Source organism: Pan troglodytes, chromosome 4 (assembly GCF_028858775.2).
Source record: "Pan troglodytes isolate AG18354 chromosome 4, NHGRI_mPanTro3-v2.0_pri, whole genome shotgun sequence".
NCBI classification, from domain to species: domain Eukaryota; kingdom Metazoa; phylum Chordata; class Mammalia; order Primates; family Hominidae; genus Pan; species Pan troglodytes.
The window spans coordinates 5,798,236-5,816,916 of record NC_072402.2 but is presented as its reverse complement, the minus strand read 5'-3'; the positions used below and the strand labels follow the sequence as shown (position 1 = coordinate 5,816,916).

At 45.6% G+C, this 18,681-nt stretch overlaps 1 protein-coding gene and 1 long non-coding RNA gene across 6 annotated transcripts in view; one reads left to right on the top strand and one right to left on the bottom strand.

Moving 5' to 3' along the window:
- Positions 1 to 10,546, bottom strand: part of ADAMTS16 (ADAM metallopeptidase with thrombospondin type 1 motif 16) — a 181,674-nt gene extending 171,128 nt beyond the window's left edge. For all 4 annotated transcript variants that reach the window (XM_016952922.4, XM_016952921.4, XM_016952923.4 and 1 more), the window contains exons 1-3: positions 10,253 to 10,546; positions 10,026 to 10,128; positions 4,357 to 4,682 (exon numbers count right to left, since the gene is read on the bottom strand). In XM_016952922.4, coding sequence (XP_016808411.1) covers positions 4,357 to 4,682; positions 10,026 to 10,128; positions 10,253 to 10,324 — 501 coding nt within the window. In that variant the 5' untranslated portion in view covers positions 10,325 to 10,546. The remainder of the gene's footprint in view (positions 1 to 4,356; positions 4,683 to 10,025; positions 10,129 to 10,252) is intronic.
- A 93-nt stretch (positions 10,547 to 10,639) lies between these two features.
- Positions 10,640 to 18,367, top strand: LOC104006331 (uncharacterized). Of its 2 annotated transcripts, XR_001717436.4 has the most exons (4): positions 10,640 to 10,836; positions 16,389 to 16,591; positions 16,727 to 16,823; positions 17,229 to 18,367. It is a non-coding gene; the product is annotated as an uncharacterized LOC104006331 (long non-coding RNA). The 2 variants fall into 2 exon arrangements; XR_680005.5 differs by lacking the exon at positions 10,640 to 10,836 and having other exon boundaries at positions 10,845 to 16,591.
- The last annotated feature ends 314 nt before the right edge of the window (positions 18,368 to 18,681 follow it).

Sequence of the window (18,681 nt, the reverse complement as noted above, 5' to 3'; positions counted from 1 at the left end):
AGTAAAACAACAAAAAACTGTCAACCTATGCAGAACAATTCTATGGATGACTATGGACCAACTGAGTCCTCCCCATTTTCTTCCTTGCCGTTCTCAAGAATGACTGCAAAATGTGCTGGAAATGCAACATCATGAGATAGGGAGGAAAGGGCAGAAACAACCTGGACTCTGTTGCAGTCCCTGCCTTGTGGTATGACGTGATGACTGAAGTGTAGAACTTGTTGTGATGATTGAACTGCAGAACTTGTCCAGCACGTCATGTGCCCGGGTATAAAACCCAGGGTGGGCTGCTTTTCTGGGTGCCCCAGCCATGTTGCATACACAGACAAGACTTCATCCACTCAGGCTGCTGTATTGAGCCTTGTGCACCAGCCCGTGATGATTCCTAGGCTTCAGCTGTCCCTTGCTGCCCTACCTATCTCTAAGTAATAAACCCACTTCATGTAACTTGTGTGTGGGGGTTGCTGTCTCACCAAACTCAGACAAGTTGCTAACCTCTGCACAGTGAACCCACTTCACAAGCCAATAATCTCTACCCAGTAAATCAGAACCACAAAGGATACTACTTCGTACTCACTGGGATGGCTATTTAAAAAGAGAGAACAATAACAAGATTTGGCAAGAATGTGGAGAAATAGGAAACTTCAGACATTACTAGGGTAATATAAAATGGTACAGCTAATATGAAAAATGGTTTGAAAATTCCTCAAAACGTTAAGTGTAGAGTTTCCATATGTCCCAGAAATTACACGCCTAGGTATTTACCCAAGAGAAATGAAGACACATGTTCATACAAAAACCTGTACACAAATGTTCATAGCAGCATTATTCGCAGTAGCCAAAAAAAGTAAAACAATAATGTCCATCAACTGATAAACAGGTAAATAAAATATGTGGTATACTTCAGCAATAAAAAAGGATAAAGTACTGATATGTGCTGCAACGTGGACGATTCTTGAACACATTATGCTAAGTGAAATGAGTCAGTCACAAAGGCCACATAGTGTATGCTTCTGTTTATAATCAATGGCCAGATTAGGCAAACCTATACTACCTAGGATGGGAATGGGGAAATTAGGGGAAGTGAGAACTGCCCATAAGGGTTTATTTTTGAGGTGATATAAATGTCTCCTATTAGATTCTAGTGATATTTGCACAATTCTGTTAATATACTAAAAACTACTGAATGATACATTGTAAAGGGTGAAACTCTATTAAATGAATAGAGCTAATTAACTCTTTAAAGAGTGAGTTACATCTCAATAAAGCTGTTTTAAAAATAGTACCTATTTCTTCGACTTATCTTCAAGCTAAGTGAGATAACAATTGTAAAGCTATTAGCAAAGTATAACATTCAATAAGTCATTATTGTTCTTTGTGCTATTGCCATGGTCATCATTGTCTCTTACTTATAACTAGCCCTCTAAGTCTATCCATTATTTAACCAAGTACTGGAAAGTACCTGAGTGACACACATTTATGTGCTTGTGGTTGGTGACCACAAACAGATCTCTAATGACAATTTGGTAGAGACATAAATATAACAGGGACCCTTTTTCCAGAAATTATCCTTACTTAACTGAATAAGAAATATTTTAAGTCATGATACTTGGTGGCAATACCAGGGTAAACTCTAGAAATAATTTTAGGGTTTACAGATCCCATTGAATATATTATACTTGGGTTTAATATGCAAATGTTAAGCTCTTAACATTTATAGGTAGTGTTACAAGATCTGTGAGCTTGGCAGATGCCAGCAGTCTTCTCCAGGACTGCTTGTTACTCCTTCACTTATGGGCATCACGTTCTAACTTTACTATGAGGACAGGGCTTGGACTTGGTTTCTGGACAGTCTCTAAAATCCTACCCTGACACTCTCCACCTACCAGCAAGGCACGCAGAGGCATCCTCCTCTGGGTCCTTCTGGCTCCCACGTCTGTCCCTGTTTCCTCCCCCGTAAGGGACTTGCCTGTGTCCTGCCTCTCTCATTAGACAATAAACTCCTGGGGCCCAGGTCTGCTGGGCTGCAGCCGTACATAGTTCTCAAGGTCATTCAGTACTCAAATTGTCACTGTGAACATGAGATTTAATGTATTATGTTTGTTTAGTTTTTCCTTTCTTCTTTATGAATATTTGTTTACTATAAATAGGACAACACCTCAATGATTCACTTTCACACTATTCCTCAAACCAATCATTAGTGGACAACAGCAAAATCCTTCCAAATGCAGAATCTCAGAACCAGGGTGAAAAACTATGTACCAGTTTGGAAATTGCATTGTCTCACAGCTGTAAACCATTTTCTCTAATTAAATGATACAAGATATTATGTAATAATTAAGCAATATATTTTTACACTTGAAAGTAATATTCTTATCCTACAAATTAAACAGATAGAATGGAATATAGAGCATTTCCTGCTAGAAGAGATCTTCTTTTCAAAGTGATGGCCCCTGGGCTCTGCAAAGATACCTAAATAAGAACAGGGCTCTTTCAAATGCCTTTGATTTGTCCTGTCTTATGACGAAAACACTAAGCCTCACACTCTTAAGTCTGGTTGAGGTCTCATTTGTAGTGACCATCTATGGACAAAATATCAGTAAAGCTGGACTACAAGTATTTGGAAGATTAATGAAGAAGACATATAAATTTCTCTTCCAGCAGCTACAGTATCAGATACCACTGTTTATTATCCAGAGAAGCATTTTTTTCTGTTATTTATAATTTCTTTATCTTTCATTATAATTATACACTTACTTTACTGTTAACTTTTCCTGTTAACTCTGATCAAGCTCAAAAAGAGCTAGAAATTTCAAGCTACTGCAAAGCATCTCAATTCAGGGAACAGATTCCAGGGCACAGCTCAGCCTCCCTGGCTCAGGGAAACCCAGGGGCCTCAGGGAGCTTGCATCCCTGCTGGGTTAGCAAGAAGCACCTCACCAATTTCCACAACCAAATCCAAAATTACCCAAGTGTAAAGGGCAAGGCACACCTCGCTGCCACACAGATGGCTTCCATTTCTGGCTTAAGCCCTTGTGAAAGAAAACCAAGGAAGATGCATCTTCATTTTGTGCATTTCATGAAGAGTTCTAGTCCGTTAAGGAAGACTTATTTTTCTTGGGAGAGTGTGGAAGAAATCAGCCCCATTGTCTTCATGCTTAACAAGAGCGCCAAATAACCACCACCCTATCCCTGGCAACTCAACCCAAAAACTTCTTACAAGTGAAATAGCAATGAGATCAACTCATATCAAATTTCTCTAAAAAGCAGAATGTTAACATCTAAAAAAACTTTTTTTACAGGATTTAGCATTTGCATATATTTAGTATTTTAAGAAATTGGTTATGAATTCAGCATCCAAAATTCACACACACAAAATCTTTATGAGATGTGGGGTCTGAATTCCCTCTCCTCAAAGAGGGAATGAAATTTAAGACACACTGAAAGCTTTTTCTAGAGAAGCAATAAATGTCCCAGACCTGTTGGCCAAACCTTTAACATCCTCAAGACCTTGAACTGTTGACCACACATTTTCGCTCTGCTGTCTAAGTCACACTTCGCTCCTCTGCACCTGAGCAATTCATTTGCTGCCAAGAATCTAAGAATCTCCAAAGATTTTTCTCCCTAAATATATGAAAATATTTTAAGAAAAGTAAAAAGCAAGCCATTGAGATTTTGACTTGGGTAGGCCTGAGGGATGCAGGTAGATTCTTAGCTCGGCCATAAGCCCCTCACTCTAGAGTCCCTGTAAATTGCAGCACCAGAAGCATCGAAGTGATGTGCCATTCCAAACCCGACATGCAGGACATGGGGAATGCACCCCTGGATTCATCAGTCCAGGAAGACCAGCAATGCCCTGCCATGGATGAATGCCCTAATGTGTAAGCAGATTATCATCATCAGAATGAAAGATGTACAGTATTCAAAGTCTTTCAAATATCTGATCAAATAATCCTCATGGCCAATCTCTTGAATAGTGTTGTTTTATTCAAAATGAAGACATTTCTCCAGTTTCTGTCAGTTAGAAGCTGTAAGTTAGAGTAAAAACATCCCCTAAGAAGCTAAAGAATTCAGATTTGGCCAGAGGTTCTTATACACAAGTTTCAAGCTGAAGTGCTCTTCCACAATAATTCTAGAACAGCAGCAGCAGGGTGGGTGTGCACACTGTTTCCAAATAGGCCAGAGGAGGCACGCAATGTTTTTTGGAAAAGTTTTACTTGGCAATATTCCTCCTGCTTAATCTGCGCTGCAGTACTAGAAGAACATCTATGTGACATCGAGGGAAAGTCCTGGTTACGCTCTCCTTTCCACCATCACCAACCTCGCCTCCCTACCTGGGGCTTGCGCCGTACTCACCAAGCCTTGGCAGGTTGAAAGGGCCACTGAGGAGTTTCTGTGTGATCGCAAAGAGCCTTGATAGAAACAGAAGTCCTCTGGCGGTAAAGTCTGCACAGACTTCGTGCCTGTCTTTCCCAACGTCTGCACAATAAAGCCAGGAGCCACTAGGCTGCTGGAAGTCCTCAGATCCATGTGGAAGTCGTGCCTGGAGCCTTTCAGCCGAAGGTGAAGAGACTCAACCTCGGACACGGCCACTGCTCTTCTCCGCCGCTGATGGTGCATGATTTCATGGGACACGTAATCGCCCCTGTGGTCAACCTCATAGGCAGAGACCAGGTCATATTCTGAAATCAAAAGAGTGAGGAGAGGCTGAGTCATTTCGGAATACCGAGAAGAATCAGGAAGTCTTAAGATATAATATTATTTTACCACATGACCTTTCCACCCAGTCAAAAATGATGAAGAAAAATGCAACACCTACCCATACTGAATTCAAAGTGTGCAATATGGAACATCACAGTTTAAAGAAAAAAATTGTAACAAGGGCCCCATCATGTGCTATTACCAAGCCAGGAAATTCTCCAACAGTGATGCGGTGATGTTAACAGCTGTCATCTGCCCTCCCAGCCACTCAGGGGCGTGCTCCTCACCTCCCACCAGCTCCTACCACCGTAGCTGAGTCAGGGGAAGGATGACAGAAAGCAAGATGGCTTGTTCCAAGCAGTGGCAGGTTAGCACATTTTATTGTCTATAAAAAGGTGATTACTCTTTAAGACATCAAATTATTCTCAGATGAAATAAGTCATATTCTTATGACCTTTATTTTGAAGAGAGACAATATTCGTCCTTTACTGGGGGCACATATAATATTTATCATGCAAAATAACTACTGGTAAGCCACGTTTACATAAACACAATGCTATGGTAATAAACATTCAACAACCCGCTGTCTGGAGAAGAACGACCTGGATTTTGGCATTTGCCAATTTCCCTGGTGTAAATCTTCCCCTCATGGCTGATTTCAATGACTGCTGTGCCGTCACTGAATATTCAGTGCACAGAGATACGCAGCAGCCCCCAATGTGTGGTGTTTCTACCATACAGATGCAAAAGAGGCCAGTGGCCTCAAGAGCCTAGATTATTATCAAATATAGTGAAATAATTATGAAATGATGAGCTTTGAGTATTGCAACGTTTTTAATATAATTAATTTCACTGTAAATGTATGTATTTTAATTATTCTCACAGTGATTTGGTGTCTTCATTAATACAGTATTTCTTTCATAAATGGGAAAGACGTATTTGAAAGACTTCAAACAATAATCTTGCAAGAGGAAAAGTTTGTCCTATCTAAAAACTCATATATATAAGTGGTAGGCTCATAATCTCAGCGTTCAGGCAAACTGAACTCCAAGAAGCCCTGCAAGGCTCCCGTGAGGCCCCGGTTGTTTTGGGAGAGCTCAATTCCAAAAGGCTGGGGGAGACGGCCAGAGCTCCACGCCTCGCCCACCCAACAGGAGCATCTCCCACGGGCTCCACCCTTCCCACTCTTTCCACAGTTGGCTGCTTAGATGGCACCTGACTGCAGCTTGCTCCAGACTCAAAGACAGAGCCTGTAACTCTCTAAGAGCAGAGGAATGTTCACGAGCACCCTAAGAGGATAGCAGGGAAGGAGAATCCAGAAAACAGAGACAGAAGGGTGGGGCAGGTGGCAGGAGATGTATAGCCTTCTAAATAGAAATCAATCCCATTAACAAAAAATCAGTCCACCACCGGCCACCTCTTTCAAACGCTGCTGATATCAGGAAAGAAAAATGACACTACCCTCCTAAAATTGGCTTTGGCAATGAGTTGCAAAATACTTTGACCTGGGAAATCACCCTGAGGAAATAATCCCAGACGAATTTTAAAAAGTTTATGTAAATATTTTCATGGAAGTATTATTTGTAATGAGGTAAAATTTTAAACAATAATCAACAACGGATAATTGGTAACTAAATTACCGTAAAGCTATAGAAAGGAATACCTTAAAGCTTGTAAAAATATACTCTAAAAGAATGAAATCTAAAATATTATTTCACCACATGAGGCAAAGTTGATCATACAATGAGCTTTCAAAGTACGTTGTAAGCTCTGAAGCCAAAGTGACCTTTTAAAGGAAAAAAAGTGTAGCCTGTAAGGAACACAGGGCAATAAGTAAATTCTTGTAGATTATCTGGACAAAATGCAGAAGGCAAATAGTAAAGGCAGAGGGGGGTAGGAAGAGAAACTAGCACAATTCTATTTTATATTCTCTGCATTGTTATTATGTTCACTAGTGAGCATGTGACCATTGATTTTTTTTTGTTATAATTTAAGTTCTGGGATACATGTGTAGAACGTACAGGTTTGTTACATAGGTATACATGTATCATGGTGGTTTGCTGCACCCATCAACCTGCCATCTACATTAGGTATTTCTAATGCTATCCCTCCCCTTGCCCCTCACCCCCCAACAAGCCCGGTGTGTGATGTTCCTTTCCCTGTGCCCATATGTTCTCAGTGTTCAACTCCCACTTATGAGTGAGAACATGTAGTGTTTGGTTTTCTGTTCCTGTGTTAGTTTGCTGAGAACGATGGTTTCCAGCTTCATCCATGTCCCTGCAAATGACATGAACTCATTCTTTTTTTATGGCTGCATAGAATTCCATGGTGTATATGTGCCACATTTTCTTTATCCAGTCTCTCATTGACGGGCATTTGGGTTGGTTCCAAGTCTTTGCTATTGTGAATAGTGCTTCACTAAACATATGTGTGCATGTGTCTTAATAGTAGAATGATTTATAATTCTCTGGGTATATACCCAGTAATGGGATTGCTGGGTCAAATGGTATTTCTTGTTCTAGATCCTTGAGGAATCGCCACACTGTCTTCCACAATGGTTGAACTAATTTACACTCCCACCAACTGTGTAAAAGTGTTCCTATTTCTCCACATCCTCTCCAGAATCTGTTGTTTTCTGACTTTTTAAAGATTGCCATTCTAAATGGCGTGAGATGGTATCTCGTTGTTGTTTGGATTTGCATTTCTCTAATGACCAATGATGATGAGCTTTTTTTCATATGTTTGTTGGCCGCATAAATGTCTTCTTTTGAAAATTGTCTGTTCATATACTTCACCCATTTTTTGATGGGGTTGTTTTTTTCTTCTAAATTTGTTTAAGTTGCTTGTAGATTCTGGATATTAGCCCATTGTCAGATGGATAGATTACAACCATTTTCTCTCATTCTCTAGGTTGCCTGTTCACTCTGATGATAGTTTCTTTTGCTGTGCAGAAGCTCTTTAGTTTAATTAGATCTTATTTGTCAGTTTTGGCTTTGTTGCAATTGCTTTTGGTTTTAGGTTTTAACATTTAAATAGTTAATCCACCTTGAGTTAGATTCTGTATAAGGTGTAAGGAAGGGTCCAGTTTCGGTTTTCTTCATATGGCTAGCCAGCTTTCCCAGCACCATTTATTAAATAGGGAATCCTTTCCCCATTGCTTGTTTTTGTCAGATGTGCCAAAGATCAGGTGGTTGTAGATGCGTGGTGTTATTTCTGAGGTCTCTGTTCTGTTCTATTGATCTATATATCTGTTTTGGTACCAGTACCGTGCTTTTTTGGTTACTGTAGCCTTGTAGCATAGTTTGAAGTCAGGTAGGTAGTGTGTGACACCTCCAGCTTTGTTCTCTTTGCTATTTTGTAATTACTTCAGCCACCAAGAATGATTTGCAATAATAGTTTGAGTCATGCGCTACTTTAAACAAAATGTATGGCTACAATTAGTTATTTCAGAACCAACTTGTCTAATGGATACCTAGACAGGCAACAGTAAGTTGACCCCAGCAGTCACCAAGTGTCTTCTAGCTCTTCTGCTCCAGGTCAGAGGGAAACAGGCAACACTGTTGAGGAGGATCTTTTCTCTGGTGGCATAAAAGCTTGTTGTGGATGTCCAGACTCACACATTAGCCATTTATAATTAAGGAGCTAAAGTGCATAGAAGGTAGGGGAGGAGGGTGTGTGCTGTGTCCACTGGGCTAGAACTTCACTAAGAAGGGTTTGCCTCTTCCCCTTCAGGTTCTTACCAAGCCAGATAAGTGGTTGTCATGGAGACGATACGTTGTGACAACAACTGTGGTGCCAGGTGTTCAGAGCAGCACACTGGCACCCCACTCCCAGAGAGGATGCTGAAGCAGATTGAATCACTTCAGGAGAAAAGCACACTTAGGCACGAAGCCCTGGCTTTTCTTCTTCTTTCTTCTGTGTCTATAATGTGCTTTATCTTAAATAAAACTTCATAAATGCCATAAACTGTTGTGGAAATCTCCTGAGTCCCTCTGGAATTTTCATGATTTTAGGGAACTAGAATTTTTTTTACAAAAATCTTACTTAAAAAGGTGAATTAGAATTAACCTTTAAAATTGTAAGAATTAACTTTTAGTATTGTAAGCAAAACCCTAAAAAGGACAAGGACAACCACAAGAAGATAGTCTGTAAATGGACAGATAATTAACTTTCTCTTGTAAATTCACTGACAATTTTTTTAACATTTTATATCATTTGCACCTAGCGCCCCCTGGTGGTTCTCAAAAAGGTACTACGGTGAGCGTCAATCTGATACCGGTCACCTTATATACTATTTGTATTCTCATTTGGCAGGGAATAATTTCAAAAGTTAATGCATATATTAAGTGCTTGCCTTTATGTTATTTTATCAAATTGAAATAACTATACTGAGAAATTCTGAATTGTTAACTTTAATTTTCTAGATCTTCTGGAAATACATTGAGAGAATGAAACCTAGTTCTTCCTATAAAAGTCAATTAATATTAACATTTGATACGGCAATTTATTGTTGGTAACAATGCAAAATAATATTTATTAACTGTCATTGGATGGGTTCAGGTTAAAAAACCACCTAGCAACCAGTGCGACACACCTGCGTTCTCATTTACCTGATGCAGTATGAAGACACGGAGATCCCTTTCCATAAGACAGCAAATTTCCAAATGTCACTTGTAAGTGGCAGAAGTAAAAGCATGCATTGAAAAAGAATAAGACTTGCCCTCATGTCAAATTGTGGCCCAGGATATGAACGTTGCTGATGGTGTCACAATCAGCTGATTAGCCATTTCAGGCACTATTATGTTTGAAGTACGCCCTGATTGTTGGAGCATTAACTTTGGTATTGAGATGCTAAGCGCTTCTTTTATCTCCTTCACTGAGAATAAGCAACGATAGAGAAATATTTTAATGTATAAAGGAGGAGAAGGAGGAAAGGTTGGGGACGGGAAGGAGGATCCGAGGATGTAGGAGGGGACGGAAAAGAAAGTAATTTGCTCTTTATGACGGCTTTGATGCATACATTAATAGCTTTAGATTCTTCCTAAGCTCTTTAGAATAAAATAAAATGAACTTCCTCACCTTTTTCCTAATGTTATATCAATAACTCTGGCAAACAGTTTTGCCAGGGAATAAAATGTAAATATTGGTGGAAATCCACTCATCGGGGCTCGCTCATACAGTTAAAAAAAAAAAAGTTCACAACAGCATCTTAAAAGTAGGGTTCCACAGAGTCATGAACATTCACAGCACCTAATAAACCAGCGGCACGGAGATTACGAGCTGCTAAATGGCAAGGATTAGAAGCCCCCACCTCACGGACTTACCGCCCTTTTCCATCCAGCCCGGCCGCTCCGCGGGTGGAGGAGGACGCGGGACGCTCGGGCTCCCAGGCGCTGCCGCTGCGGGTCCCATGGCGCACGCAGGTGCCTGCGGAAAACAGCGGCGACATCGCGGTGAGACGGCGGGGTCCGCGGGAGAGGAGCCGCGGGGGACTCGCCTCCAGCTGTCCGGACCCGCGGTTTCCGCGCTGGTGGGAGCGCCCGGCACTCACCTGCTCGGCCACCTGCGCCAGCAGCATCCACAGCGCCGCCAAGCCCCGCCATCCGCGCGCGCGGGGCTTCATCCAGGAGCGCTCCGAGGGGCTAGGGGCCACCGGAGGGTCCCCGGCCGGCAGCGTGCGAGCGGGCAGGGAGGACCCGACCCAGGCAGAGCGCGGGAGGATTCCCCACAGCGACTCCGCCGCCGCGCCGGGGTTATTACTGAAGCTCCGTGCGGCGCGGGGGGCGGAGTGGCAGCCGCGGCGGCGGGGGCGGTGGGAGCGGTGGGAGAGCGCGGGGCGGGCAAGGGAGAGAGGAGGGGAGGAGGTGAGGGCGGGGGGGTCAGAGGACCCAGGAGGGGAGAGTGCAGGGACAAAGAGCAGAGGGGAGGAGGCGAGGTCAGCGGGGCGCTGAGGCGGAGGCGAGCGGGGAGCAGAGGGAAGGCGGGAGACAGCGGGCAGCGCCAGAGGAGGAGGACGCGGGAAGATGGAGCTGCCCACGGCCTGCAGTCCGTGCCTCTCTGCCCGCGCGGGGACCACACAGTTGGAGAGGCTGCCGGGCACCGGCGCGGGCGATGCTCAGCATGGACCTCCGGCCGGTGCGCGCTCCTGCCCTGCCTTGGGGCTGGGGACTCGGCGGGACTCCAGCTACTGCAGTGGCTCCGCGGGCTCCCACCTCCGGGCCGCACCGGCGCCGCCAGAGGCCGGGACACCTGCAGCCCGCGGAGTGCGGTCTGGCCGCGCCTCTGTGCCCCGGCACAGCTGTGGGGACACTGGGTGCGGAAAACCGGGCGCCAGGACGTGGGAGAGCCGCGGACCTGCCTTTAAAGGCGTGTGCCTAGCTCTGGAGTTTGCGGAGTGATCGGAGACGGGGAGGCTGAGGAGGAAACTCTTCCCCCGCGCCATTTGCCCCGAGATGTGGCGGCGCTCCTGGCCCCGTGGTCACGGCCACCCTCAACTGGCCAGGCCGCGGATGCCGGTGACTGGCTGCTGGGTGCAATCCCTAGGGAGGTCTCAGGGCTGCGGATGGGCCTGGGTCTCGGCCGCCACGGGGGTCGATCGGGCTACTGTGTGGACGGGGTGGCCAAGGAGGCAGCAGGTGTGCGGTCAACAGCCTGGCCAGAATTCTGCTGTAGCTGGATGGGGTGTGTGAGCGCGCGGGTGTACATGTGCCTGGGTGTGTGCGGGTGTACATCCACATCTGACTGCGTGTGCGCGAGTACACGCTGTGAGCCCATAGTGTGTCTGGAATTGGTGGGTTCTTGGTCTCACTGACTTCAAGAATGAAGCCGCGGACCCTCGCGGTGAGTGGGTACAGCTGATGTTACTTTGTTACTTCTGATGTTCAGATGTGTTCGGAGTTTCTTCCTTCTGGTGGGTTCGTGGTCTCGCTGGCTCAGGAGTGAAGCTGCAGACCTTGGCGGTGAGTGTTACAGCTCTTAAGGCAGAGCGTCTAGAGTTGTTCGTTCTTCCCGGTGGGCTCGTGGTCTCGCTGGGCTCAGGAGTGAAGCTGCAGATCTTCACGGTGAGTGTTACAGCTCATAAAAGCAGAGTGGACCCAAAGAGTGAGCAGTAGCAAGATTTATTGCAAAAAGCAAAAGAACAAAGCTTCCACAGCATGGAAGGGGACCTGAGCCGGTTGCCACTGCTGGCTGGGGCAGCCTGCTTTTATTCTCTTATCTGGCCCTAGCGACATCCTGCTGATTGGTAGAGCCGAGTGGCCTGTTTTGTCAGGGTGCTGATTGGTGCGTTTACAATCCCTGAGCTAGATACAAAGGTTCTCCACGTCCCCATCAGATTAGTTAGATACACAGAGTTTCCACACACAGGTTCTCCAAGGCCCCACCAGAGCAGCTAGATACAGAGTATCGATTGGTGCACTCACAAACCCTGAGCTAAACACAGGGTGCTGATTGGTGTATTTACAATCCCTGAGCTAGACATAAAGACTCTTCACGTCCCCACCAGACTCAGGAGCCCAGCTGGCTTCACCTAGTGGATCCCCGCACCGTGGCTGCAGGTGGAGCTGCCTGCCAGTCCTGTGCCGTGCGCTCGCATTCCTCAGCCCTTGGCTGGTCGATGGGACTGGGCGCCGTGGAGCAGGGGGTGGTGCTCGTCGGGGAGGCTCGGGCCGCACAGGAGCCCATGGAGTGGGTGGGAGGCTCAGGCATGGCGGGCTGCAGGTCCCGAGCCCTGCCCCGCGGGAAGGCAGCTAAGGCTCGGCGAGAAATCGAGCGCAGCACCGGTGGGCTGGCACTGCTGGGGGCCCAGTACACCCTCCGCAGCCACTGGCCCAGGTGCTAAGTCCCTCATTGCCCGGGGCCAGCAGGGCTGGCCGGCTGCTCTGACTGCGGGGCCCGCCAAGCCCACGCCCACCCGGAACTCCAGCTGGCCCGCAAGCGCTGCACGCAGCCCAGGTTCCCGCTCGTGCCTCTCCCTCTACACCTCCCTGCAAGCTGAGGGAGTGGGCTCCAGCCTTGGCCAGTCCAGAAAGGGGCTCCCACAGTGCAGTGGGGAGCTGAAGGGCTCCTCAAATGCCGCCAAAGTGGGAGCCCAGGCAGGGGAGGTGCCGAGAGCAAGTGAGGGCTCTGAGGACTGCCAGCACGCTGTCACCTCTCAGTAGGACTGCGCGCGTGGGAGTGCATGTTTGCACACGTGTGTGTGTGTGGCGCTCCCCGTCCGTGGCTGCTTTCCCATCACACACCTTATGTGGATCCTGGGCCTTCAGCTGCCCTTTGTTTGGTTCCAGTGTCCTTCACAGCCAGCTTAGCTTGACATTGCCTCTTTTGCACACTTTGGAGAGGGGGATGAATGGGGGAAATGGTGTCTTGGGCTCTGGCTTTCTTTGCCCAGCCTGTCGCGAGTCTGTGGGCACCCAGGGAGAGCTCCCAGCAGGCACCCTGCTAGGGCTGTCCTGAAGCCCCAGACCCCAGGTAGGGGCAGTAGAACCGCCTGGCTGTGTATGGGCATCCTCATTCCATAGCAACACACACTCCCTCTCTTATTCATTTATTTGAAACCATTCTTCAAAGTGCAAATATTTTTTACATAAAGCCTGGCATTGGGAGGGACCTTAAAACACCTGCCACCCTTCCTCTCTGCCAATGCCTAACAAGTGTCTGCCTCAGCTCACACCTCAGGGAGCTTACACTTACCTTGAAGGGGGGTTGGGCAGTGCCTGGAAGTCTCCAAAATCTGCCGGCAGAATTTCCCTTGTCCTGAGTACATTGCACGCTTGATAAATGGGGATCTCTACGTACTTCTAATTGTGTCCAGTGTAACATGAAAGGGAGTGAGATTTTTTCGAGTCTATCACATGGAGATACCTAGGGGCCCTCTTCTGTAAGTTCAAACAGATGGAAAAAAAGAAGAATGGCTGATATAAAAGGATTCACTCTTAGGGTGTGCTTAAAAACAGTAAGACCAGAACAGTGCTAAATGAGTCTCTTTTCATTGTGAAGAAAGAAACAACATTCTTTAAAATGACTAGTGTTTCCCAGTTCCTCTAGCGGTGCACGGATTTCAGCGCTCATCCTGCAGTATGAATGTCTCCAGGTAACAAAGAGGGGTGGTTGAGTCCAGGCTATAGAGGCCAGAGTGGGAGCTGAGATGCAAAACACACGAGTGGCCCGAGTTTAAGACGGGCCATCTAACGTGGTGGCAGTAACTCGCAGCTGCCTGTCCGTCTCAGGGAGGGATGGAGAGGGAGGGGCAAACTGGAGCACACGTGTCTGCCTTAAAAGGGACTCCTGGCACTGAGTGGCCAGCGCATGGGTTGGTGCCATACAGTATTGGGGACCAGACCTGCCTAATTTTTAAAGGTAAAATGGAAATCTAAATATGTATATGGAGTCCCTTCAATTTAAAGGTGTCCCAGCAAAGTAACCCTGAGAACAAATATTGGAAGAGTCAAAACAAACCGCCAGCCTCAAACTACTTCACTTTGCAGCCCTTCAAGAACTTAGCACTCTTAACTTTGAGGTCAAAGTTTAGGAAAGCAGTTTTGTCGTCATTTGTTTACATCCAGGGTCAGAAAACTCTCTACTGCCTAAGATCAAATCTGGCCAGCTGACTCATTTTGTAAATAAAGTTTTATTTGTTTGCAGATCGTCTGTGAATGCTTTCACGATGGCAGAGTTAAGTCACTGCAACAGAGACTGTGTGCCCTGCAAAGCCTAAACTATTTACCATCTGGCCCTTCACAGAAAAATTTTGCTGTAAATTATTTAGACCATTCACAGTTAGCACTTGTTTCCTTTCAGACAGGGGTTCTGATTACTTAGGTCATTTTGAATATCAAGTAGACGTTTCAATAGAGAATAAAAATTAAATTAAAAATAAAAACAAAGTGCTTAGCAAAGGATCTGAGAGAGAGTTTCTTCTAACGGCTGCATGCTCTCCCATGCCCAGTGCCCTTTCACAATGAAAGGAGCCAGGGCCCTTTCTCATGTGGAAACAAATGGCATTTTAGATTAAAAGGATCAAACTTTGTCATAACCCTTTTCTAAATTGCATAAACTTTAAACTAAAGCAGTGCAAGTGGGCACATTACCTTGTATGTAAAACCACCATCCATACAACCGAAACAGAGAAGAATTGGATGTGTTTGTGCCCTACAAAGATTCTGTTTAGTCTGTAATTTTGTTCCTTCCTCATCTCACACACAGCTGAAACTAGTCAGGTTTCAAAGAAGGTAGCATTGTATTGTGCATCAACACTTGTCTTTAGTGGAAAAAATTACAATGATTGTGTGCAAAATTTTTGTAGTTCATATTCTTTTCTGAAAGATTAGAGTCGTTCTTTATTACTTTATACAAATTATGAGAACACAGTGTCATTAAAACACAGACACAATGATGTCAAATAACTTTCCAGCTTGGAGGCCTATGGGTGGCTCTAGTCCTTCTTTGCAGGTTACAGTTGAGAAAACCAAGCCCCAGGAAGGTCAAGCAGGTCTGCTGACCCACCGTAGGGGCACAGCGCTCAGGCCTCATATACTTACTCTTCCCCAGCCCTGCTCTTGGCCCCTCCACAATAAGATGATTTATAGGCCAAAAGTAGTGAGGCACCACACTGTCTCCCAGTGCTCACAGTACCCCGACAATGTGAGAAGGTCACATAGCAAAACACAAGAAAAAGATATTTTGAAGAAGAAATATTAAATGAATTATATAAAATGTAGAACTCACTATGAATTTGGACTCAGTATAACTTTAGAAATCAGAGGGCTCTGGAAGAACTGTGCCTCCGGAATGGTTGGCAATACTTGTCCCAGCCCTCTGTGTTTCCACAAGATCCTTTGGCCAAGTTCTAACTGAACCTGAGCATCTCAGCTCCTCGGTGCTAATAGGATTAGCGTCCTTCCCTTCACGGGCCAAACACGTCCTTCAAATGCCAAGGCAGTAACCAGATCACGTCAGCCCACCGTTTACACGAAGATCCTGTTCATGACTGCACTCTTGTTTCTGTTGTCCTCCCTTACTTTGAGACTTGACTGTTTTTAGTAAAAAGAAGAAAAGAAAATTGCAAACCAATGACAATCACAATATGGCATTTATAAGCTCCTTTCCTTTTATTAGTAAACACAGAAATACTTAGGTTAAATAGTAATAATGTATCTAATTATACAATAATTATCTTTTTTCTAACAATAATAAGTTAAATATTTGTTATTATTTTATTATTATTGCTATTGGTATTCCATAGCATCTCTTGCAGTGAGGCCCCTCACTCTTCCCCAGTGCTGAAGCTGCACATAGAAGATCAGTCACTCAGACACCTCAGGAAATAAGTCTCAGCACTTTTCCCTGAAGACTTCTGGTCCATACTAACACTGGCTTCTGCCAAACATACTTTCTTCCAATGGGTACAAAGGCGGCATAATTGTCGGAGCTTGGTCTATCAGTTAGCTATTGCTGCATAAGAAAATACCCCGAAACCTGAAACAAAAGCCAGTTCTTTTTGCCTGTGCATCTGCGTCCTCGCTGGTTATCTGGTGGTCGTGATGGGCCCTGTCGATCTTGGCTGGGTTCACGCAGGTGTGCTGTCCATGGGGTTGGGTTGTTGGCTGAGTAGAATTGGGCTTGCTCACATTAATGGAACAAGTGGTCAGATCCAGCTGTATTTCTTACAGTTTCTCACCCTCCTGCAGGCCAGCCTGGGCTTGTTTTCCCGGTAGTACTGAGTTCTGAGAGAGAGTAACTGCATGGGAGGCCTTGAAGACTGGGCTTGGGCCTGCTGTACCCACATGACTGCTTCTCTCACGTTCTACTGGCCAAGCTCTATGGGCAGCTCAGACACAAGGGAAGAGACTCTGCTGCTTCCTGGGAGAAGCTGCAAGACCACATTGCGAAGGTGTGAAGACAGGGAGGGGTAGAGAAAGGTAGTCCTGCTTGCCGTCGGTCTGTGGCTTTTCATTTCAAACCTCACCATTTTGTGGATTTTGATCTAAGCAACATGTTGTTGCTGCTCCCATGTTACCTTTGTCAGTGACCTGAGATGCAGACTGGATCTAGGGAATGGTGTTTCCTGTGTGATGCCTTCCAGGAGTATCTGCACCACGGGCAGTGCCAGGCCGAGGACAGAGGTACGTGGTGTTAGGTCAGGGCCGTGACGCTGGTGGGAGTGGGGGTGTGGTGGGGGGTGGGGCTGTTAGAGAGGCAGCTTTCTGCACCTTCCCCCCAGTCATGCTCTCCAGGGGTAGTGAAGAAGAGCCTTGGTTTTCTTCATTTGTTGGAACACAGTAGGTTAATCAGTGTTTCCAGTTGAATCTACCCACTCCGTTTCTTATGTTGAAGGCCTAGACTCTAATACCTCAGATTGGGACCTTCTTTGGAGATCGGGTCTTTACTGAGGTGATCAAGTTAAAATGAGGCCTTCAGGGTGTGCAAACACATACAATCAGCCAGAGCCAATGACGTTTCTATCCCCTCGGAAAGAGTGTTGCAACATTGTAACGTGAATATCCATTACAATCTTCTTTCCATCCCAGGGCCTAATGGAGGACACTCTACAACTCCATCCTGCTGCTGGGGGAGCTTGGGGGCGCCTCCACTAGGGTCTTCAGAGGAAAGGCATGTGTGTGATCTGTGGCCTGCCAGCAGGAGAGCTGGGGGAGGCCAGCATCTTGAGGCTGTTGGCAGCAAGTGCAGGCGGAGGCCTCGGGCCAGAGGGGAGGTGGCAGGGCTCAGGTGCCCTGTGCTTCCTCGGAGAAGGCACTTGGGATGAAGGCTTAGTCCTCCCTGGTAAACCTGGAGGCCTGTGAACACTGGGGTTAGCCCCAACAAGGGAGGAGGTTCCCGCTGCCTCACTAAGAACAGCCTGCTGCTACACTCACCCTGACAGCTGCTCCGCTCCCAGTGAACCCCACCCTGAGAAGGCTCATCGGGGCCACGGACCTCCCTCAGCGCTGCATTCAGAATCCCTCAGGAGTTGTAAACTTCCTGATTTCTGGACCCATCACCAGAGCCCAACGTCACGGGTAAGGGCTAGGGCCTGGATGTCAGGATTCAATTTGGAGAATTCCCGGGGCAATTCCACTATTGCAGACACTGAAACGGAGCTGGGGCAGAAGAATCACACCAGGTGGCTCGAGCTGAGTGGCTGGGAGTGTGGCAGTGAAGACACTGAGTGTCCGTCAGGGAAGATGGCTCTGGGTACAACAGCGTGCCCAGCCCCTTAGATATTCTCTGCACGGAAGTGGCCCCACCCTGAAGCGCGTGTGCAGTGACTGTTCATGCTTCTGTGTGTGTGCAGGAGTCGTTTGGTTGGAGTGTGCATATGCGAATGTGTGTGTATGGAAGTCTATCTATCTGTAATGTAAAGCAGTTGTGTAATGCAAATGTGTGTGTATGGACATCTATCTGTAATGTAAAGCAGTTGTGTAATGCAAATGTGTGTGTATGGATGTCTATCTATCTGTAATGTAAAGTTCCCAAGTATTGTGTATATCATTGTTTGAGTTTTTAAATTCTAAGATAATTTCTAGAGAAAAAGATGTACGGGTGATTCCTGGTGAAAAGCAGGGACCGTGGGCCTCATATTGAGACACATTTCACGCTGTTTAGATTGTAATGGCAATTATGTATGACTTTTGTACGTTTTTTGAAAAGCCAATAAAATACATTTTAAAATATGGAATTATTTCTTCTAATTTAAAACCAGATGTTGGCATGGTTAGATTTTCTTTTTTTTTTTTTCCTTATCTCACTTTAAAAAAATCAAAGAATGACTTTTAAAATCTAAGAATGGCAAAGCCATCTTCACTCCTGATCTTACTATTCTGTAAGTAATCATAATGCAATGTTTCTCTAAGAAATGTTGATATGTTTAATTTTTACAAACTGGGCTATGGAATTTAGATTATATCTTCAGCAATGTCATTGCTTCTTTTTAAAATTTGTTTGAAAAATGTTTGTAGAGACAGAGTCTTGCTGTGTTGCCCT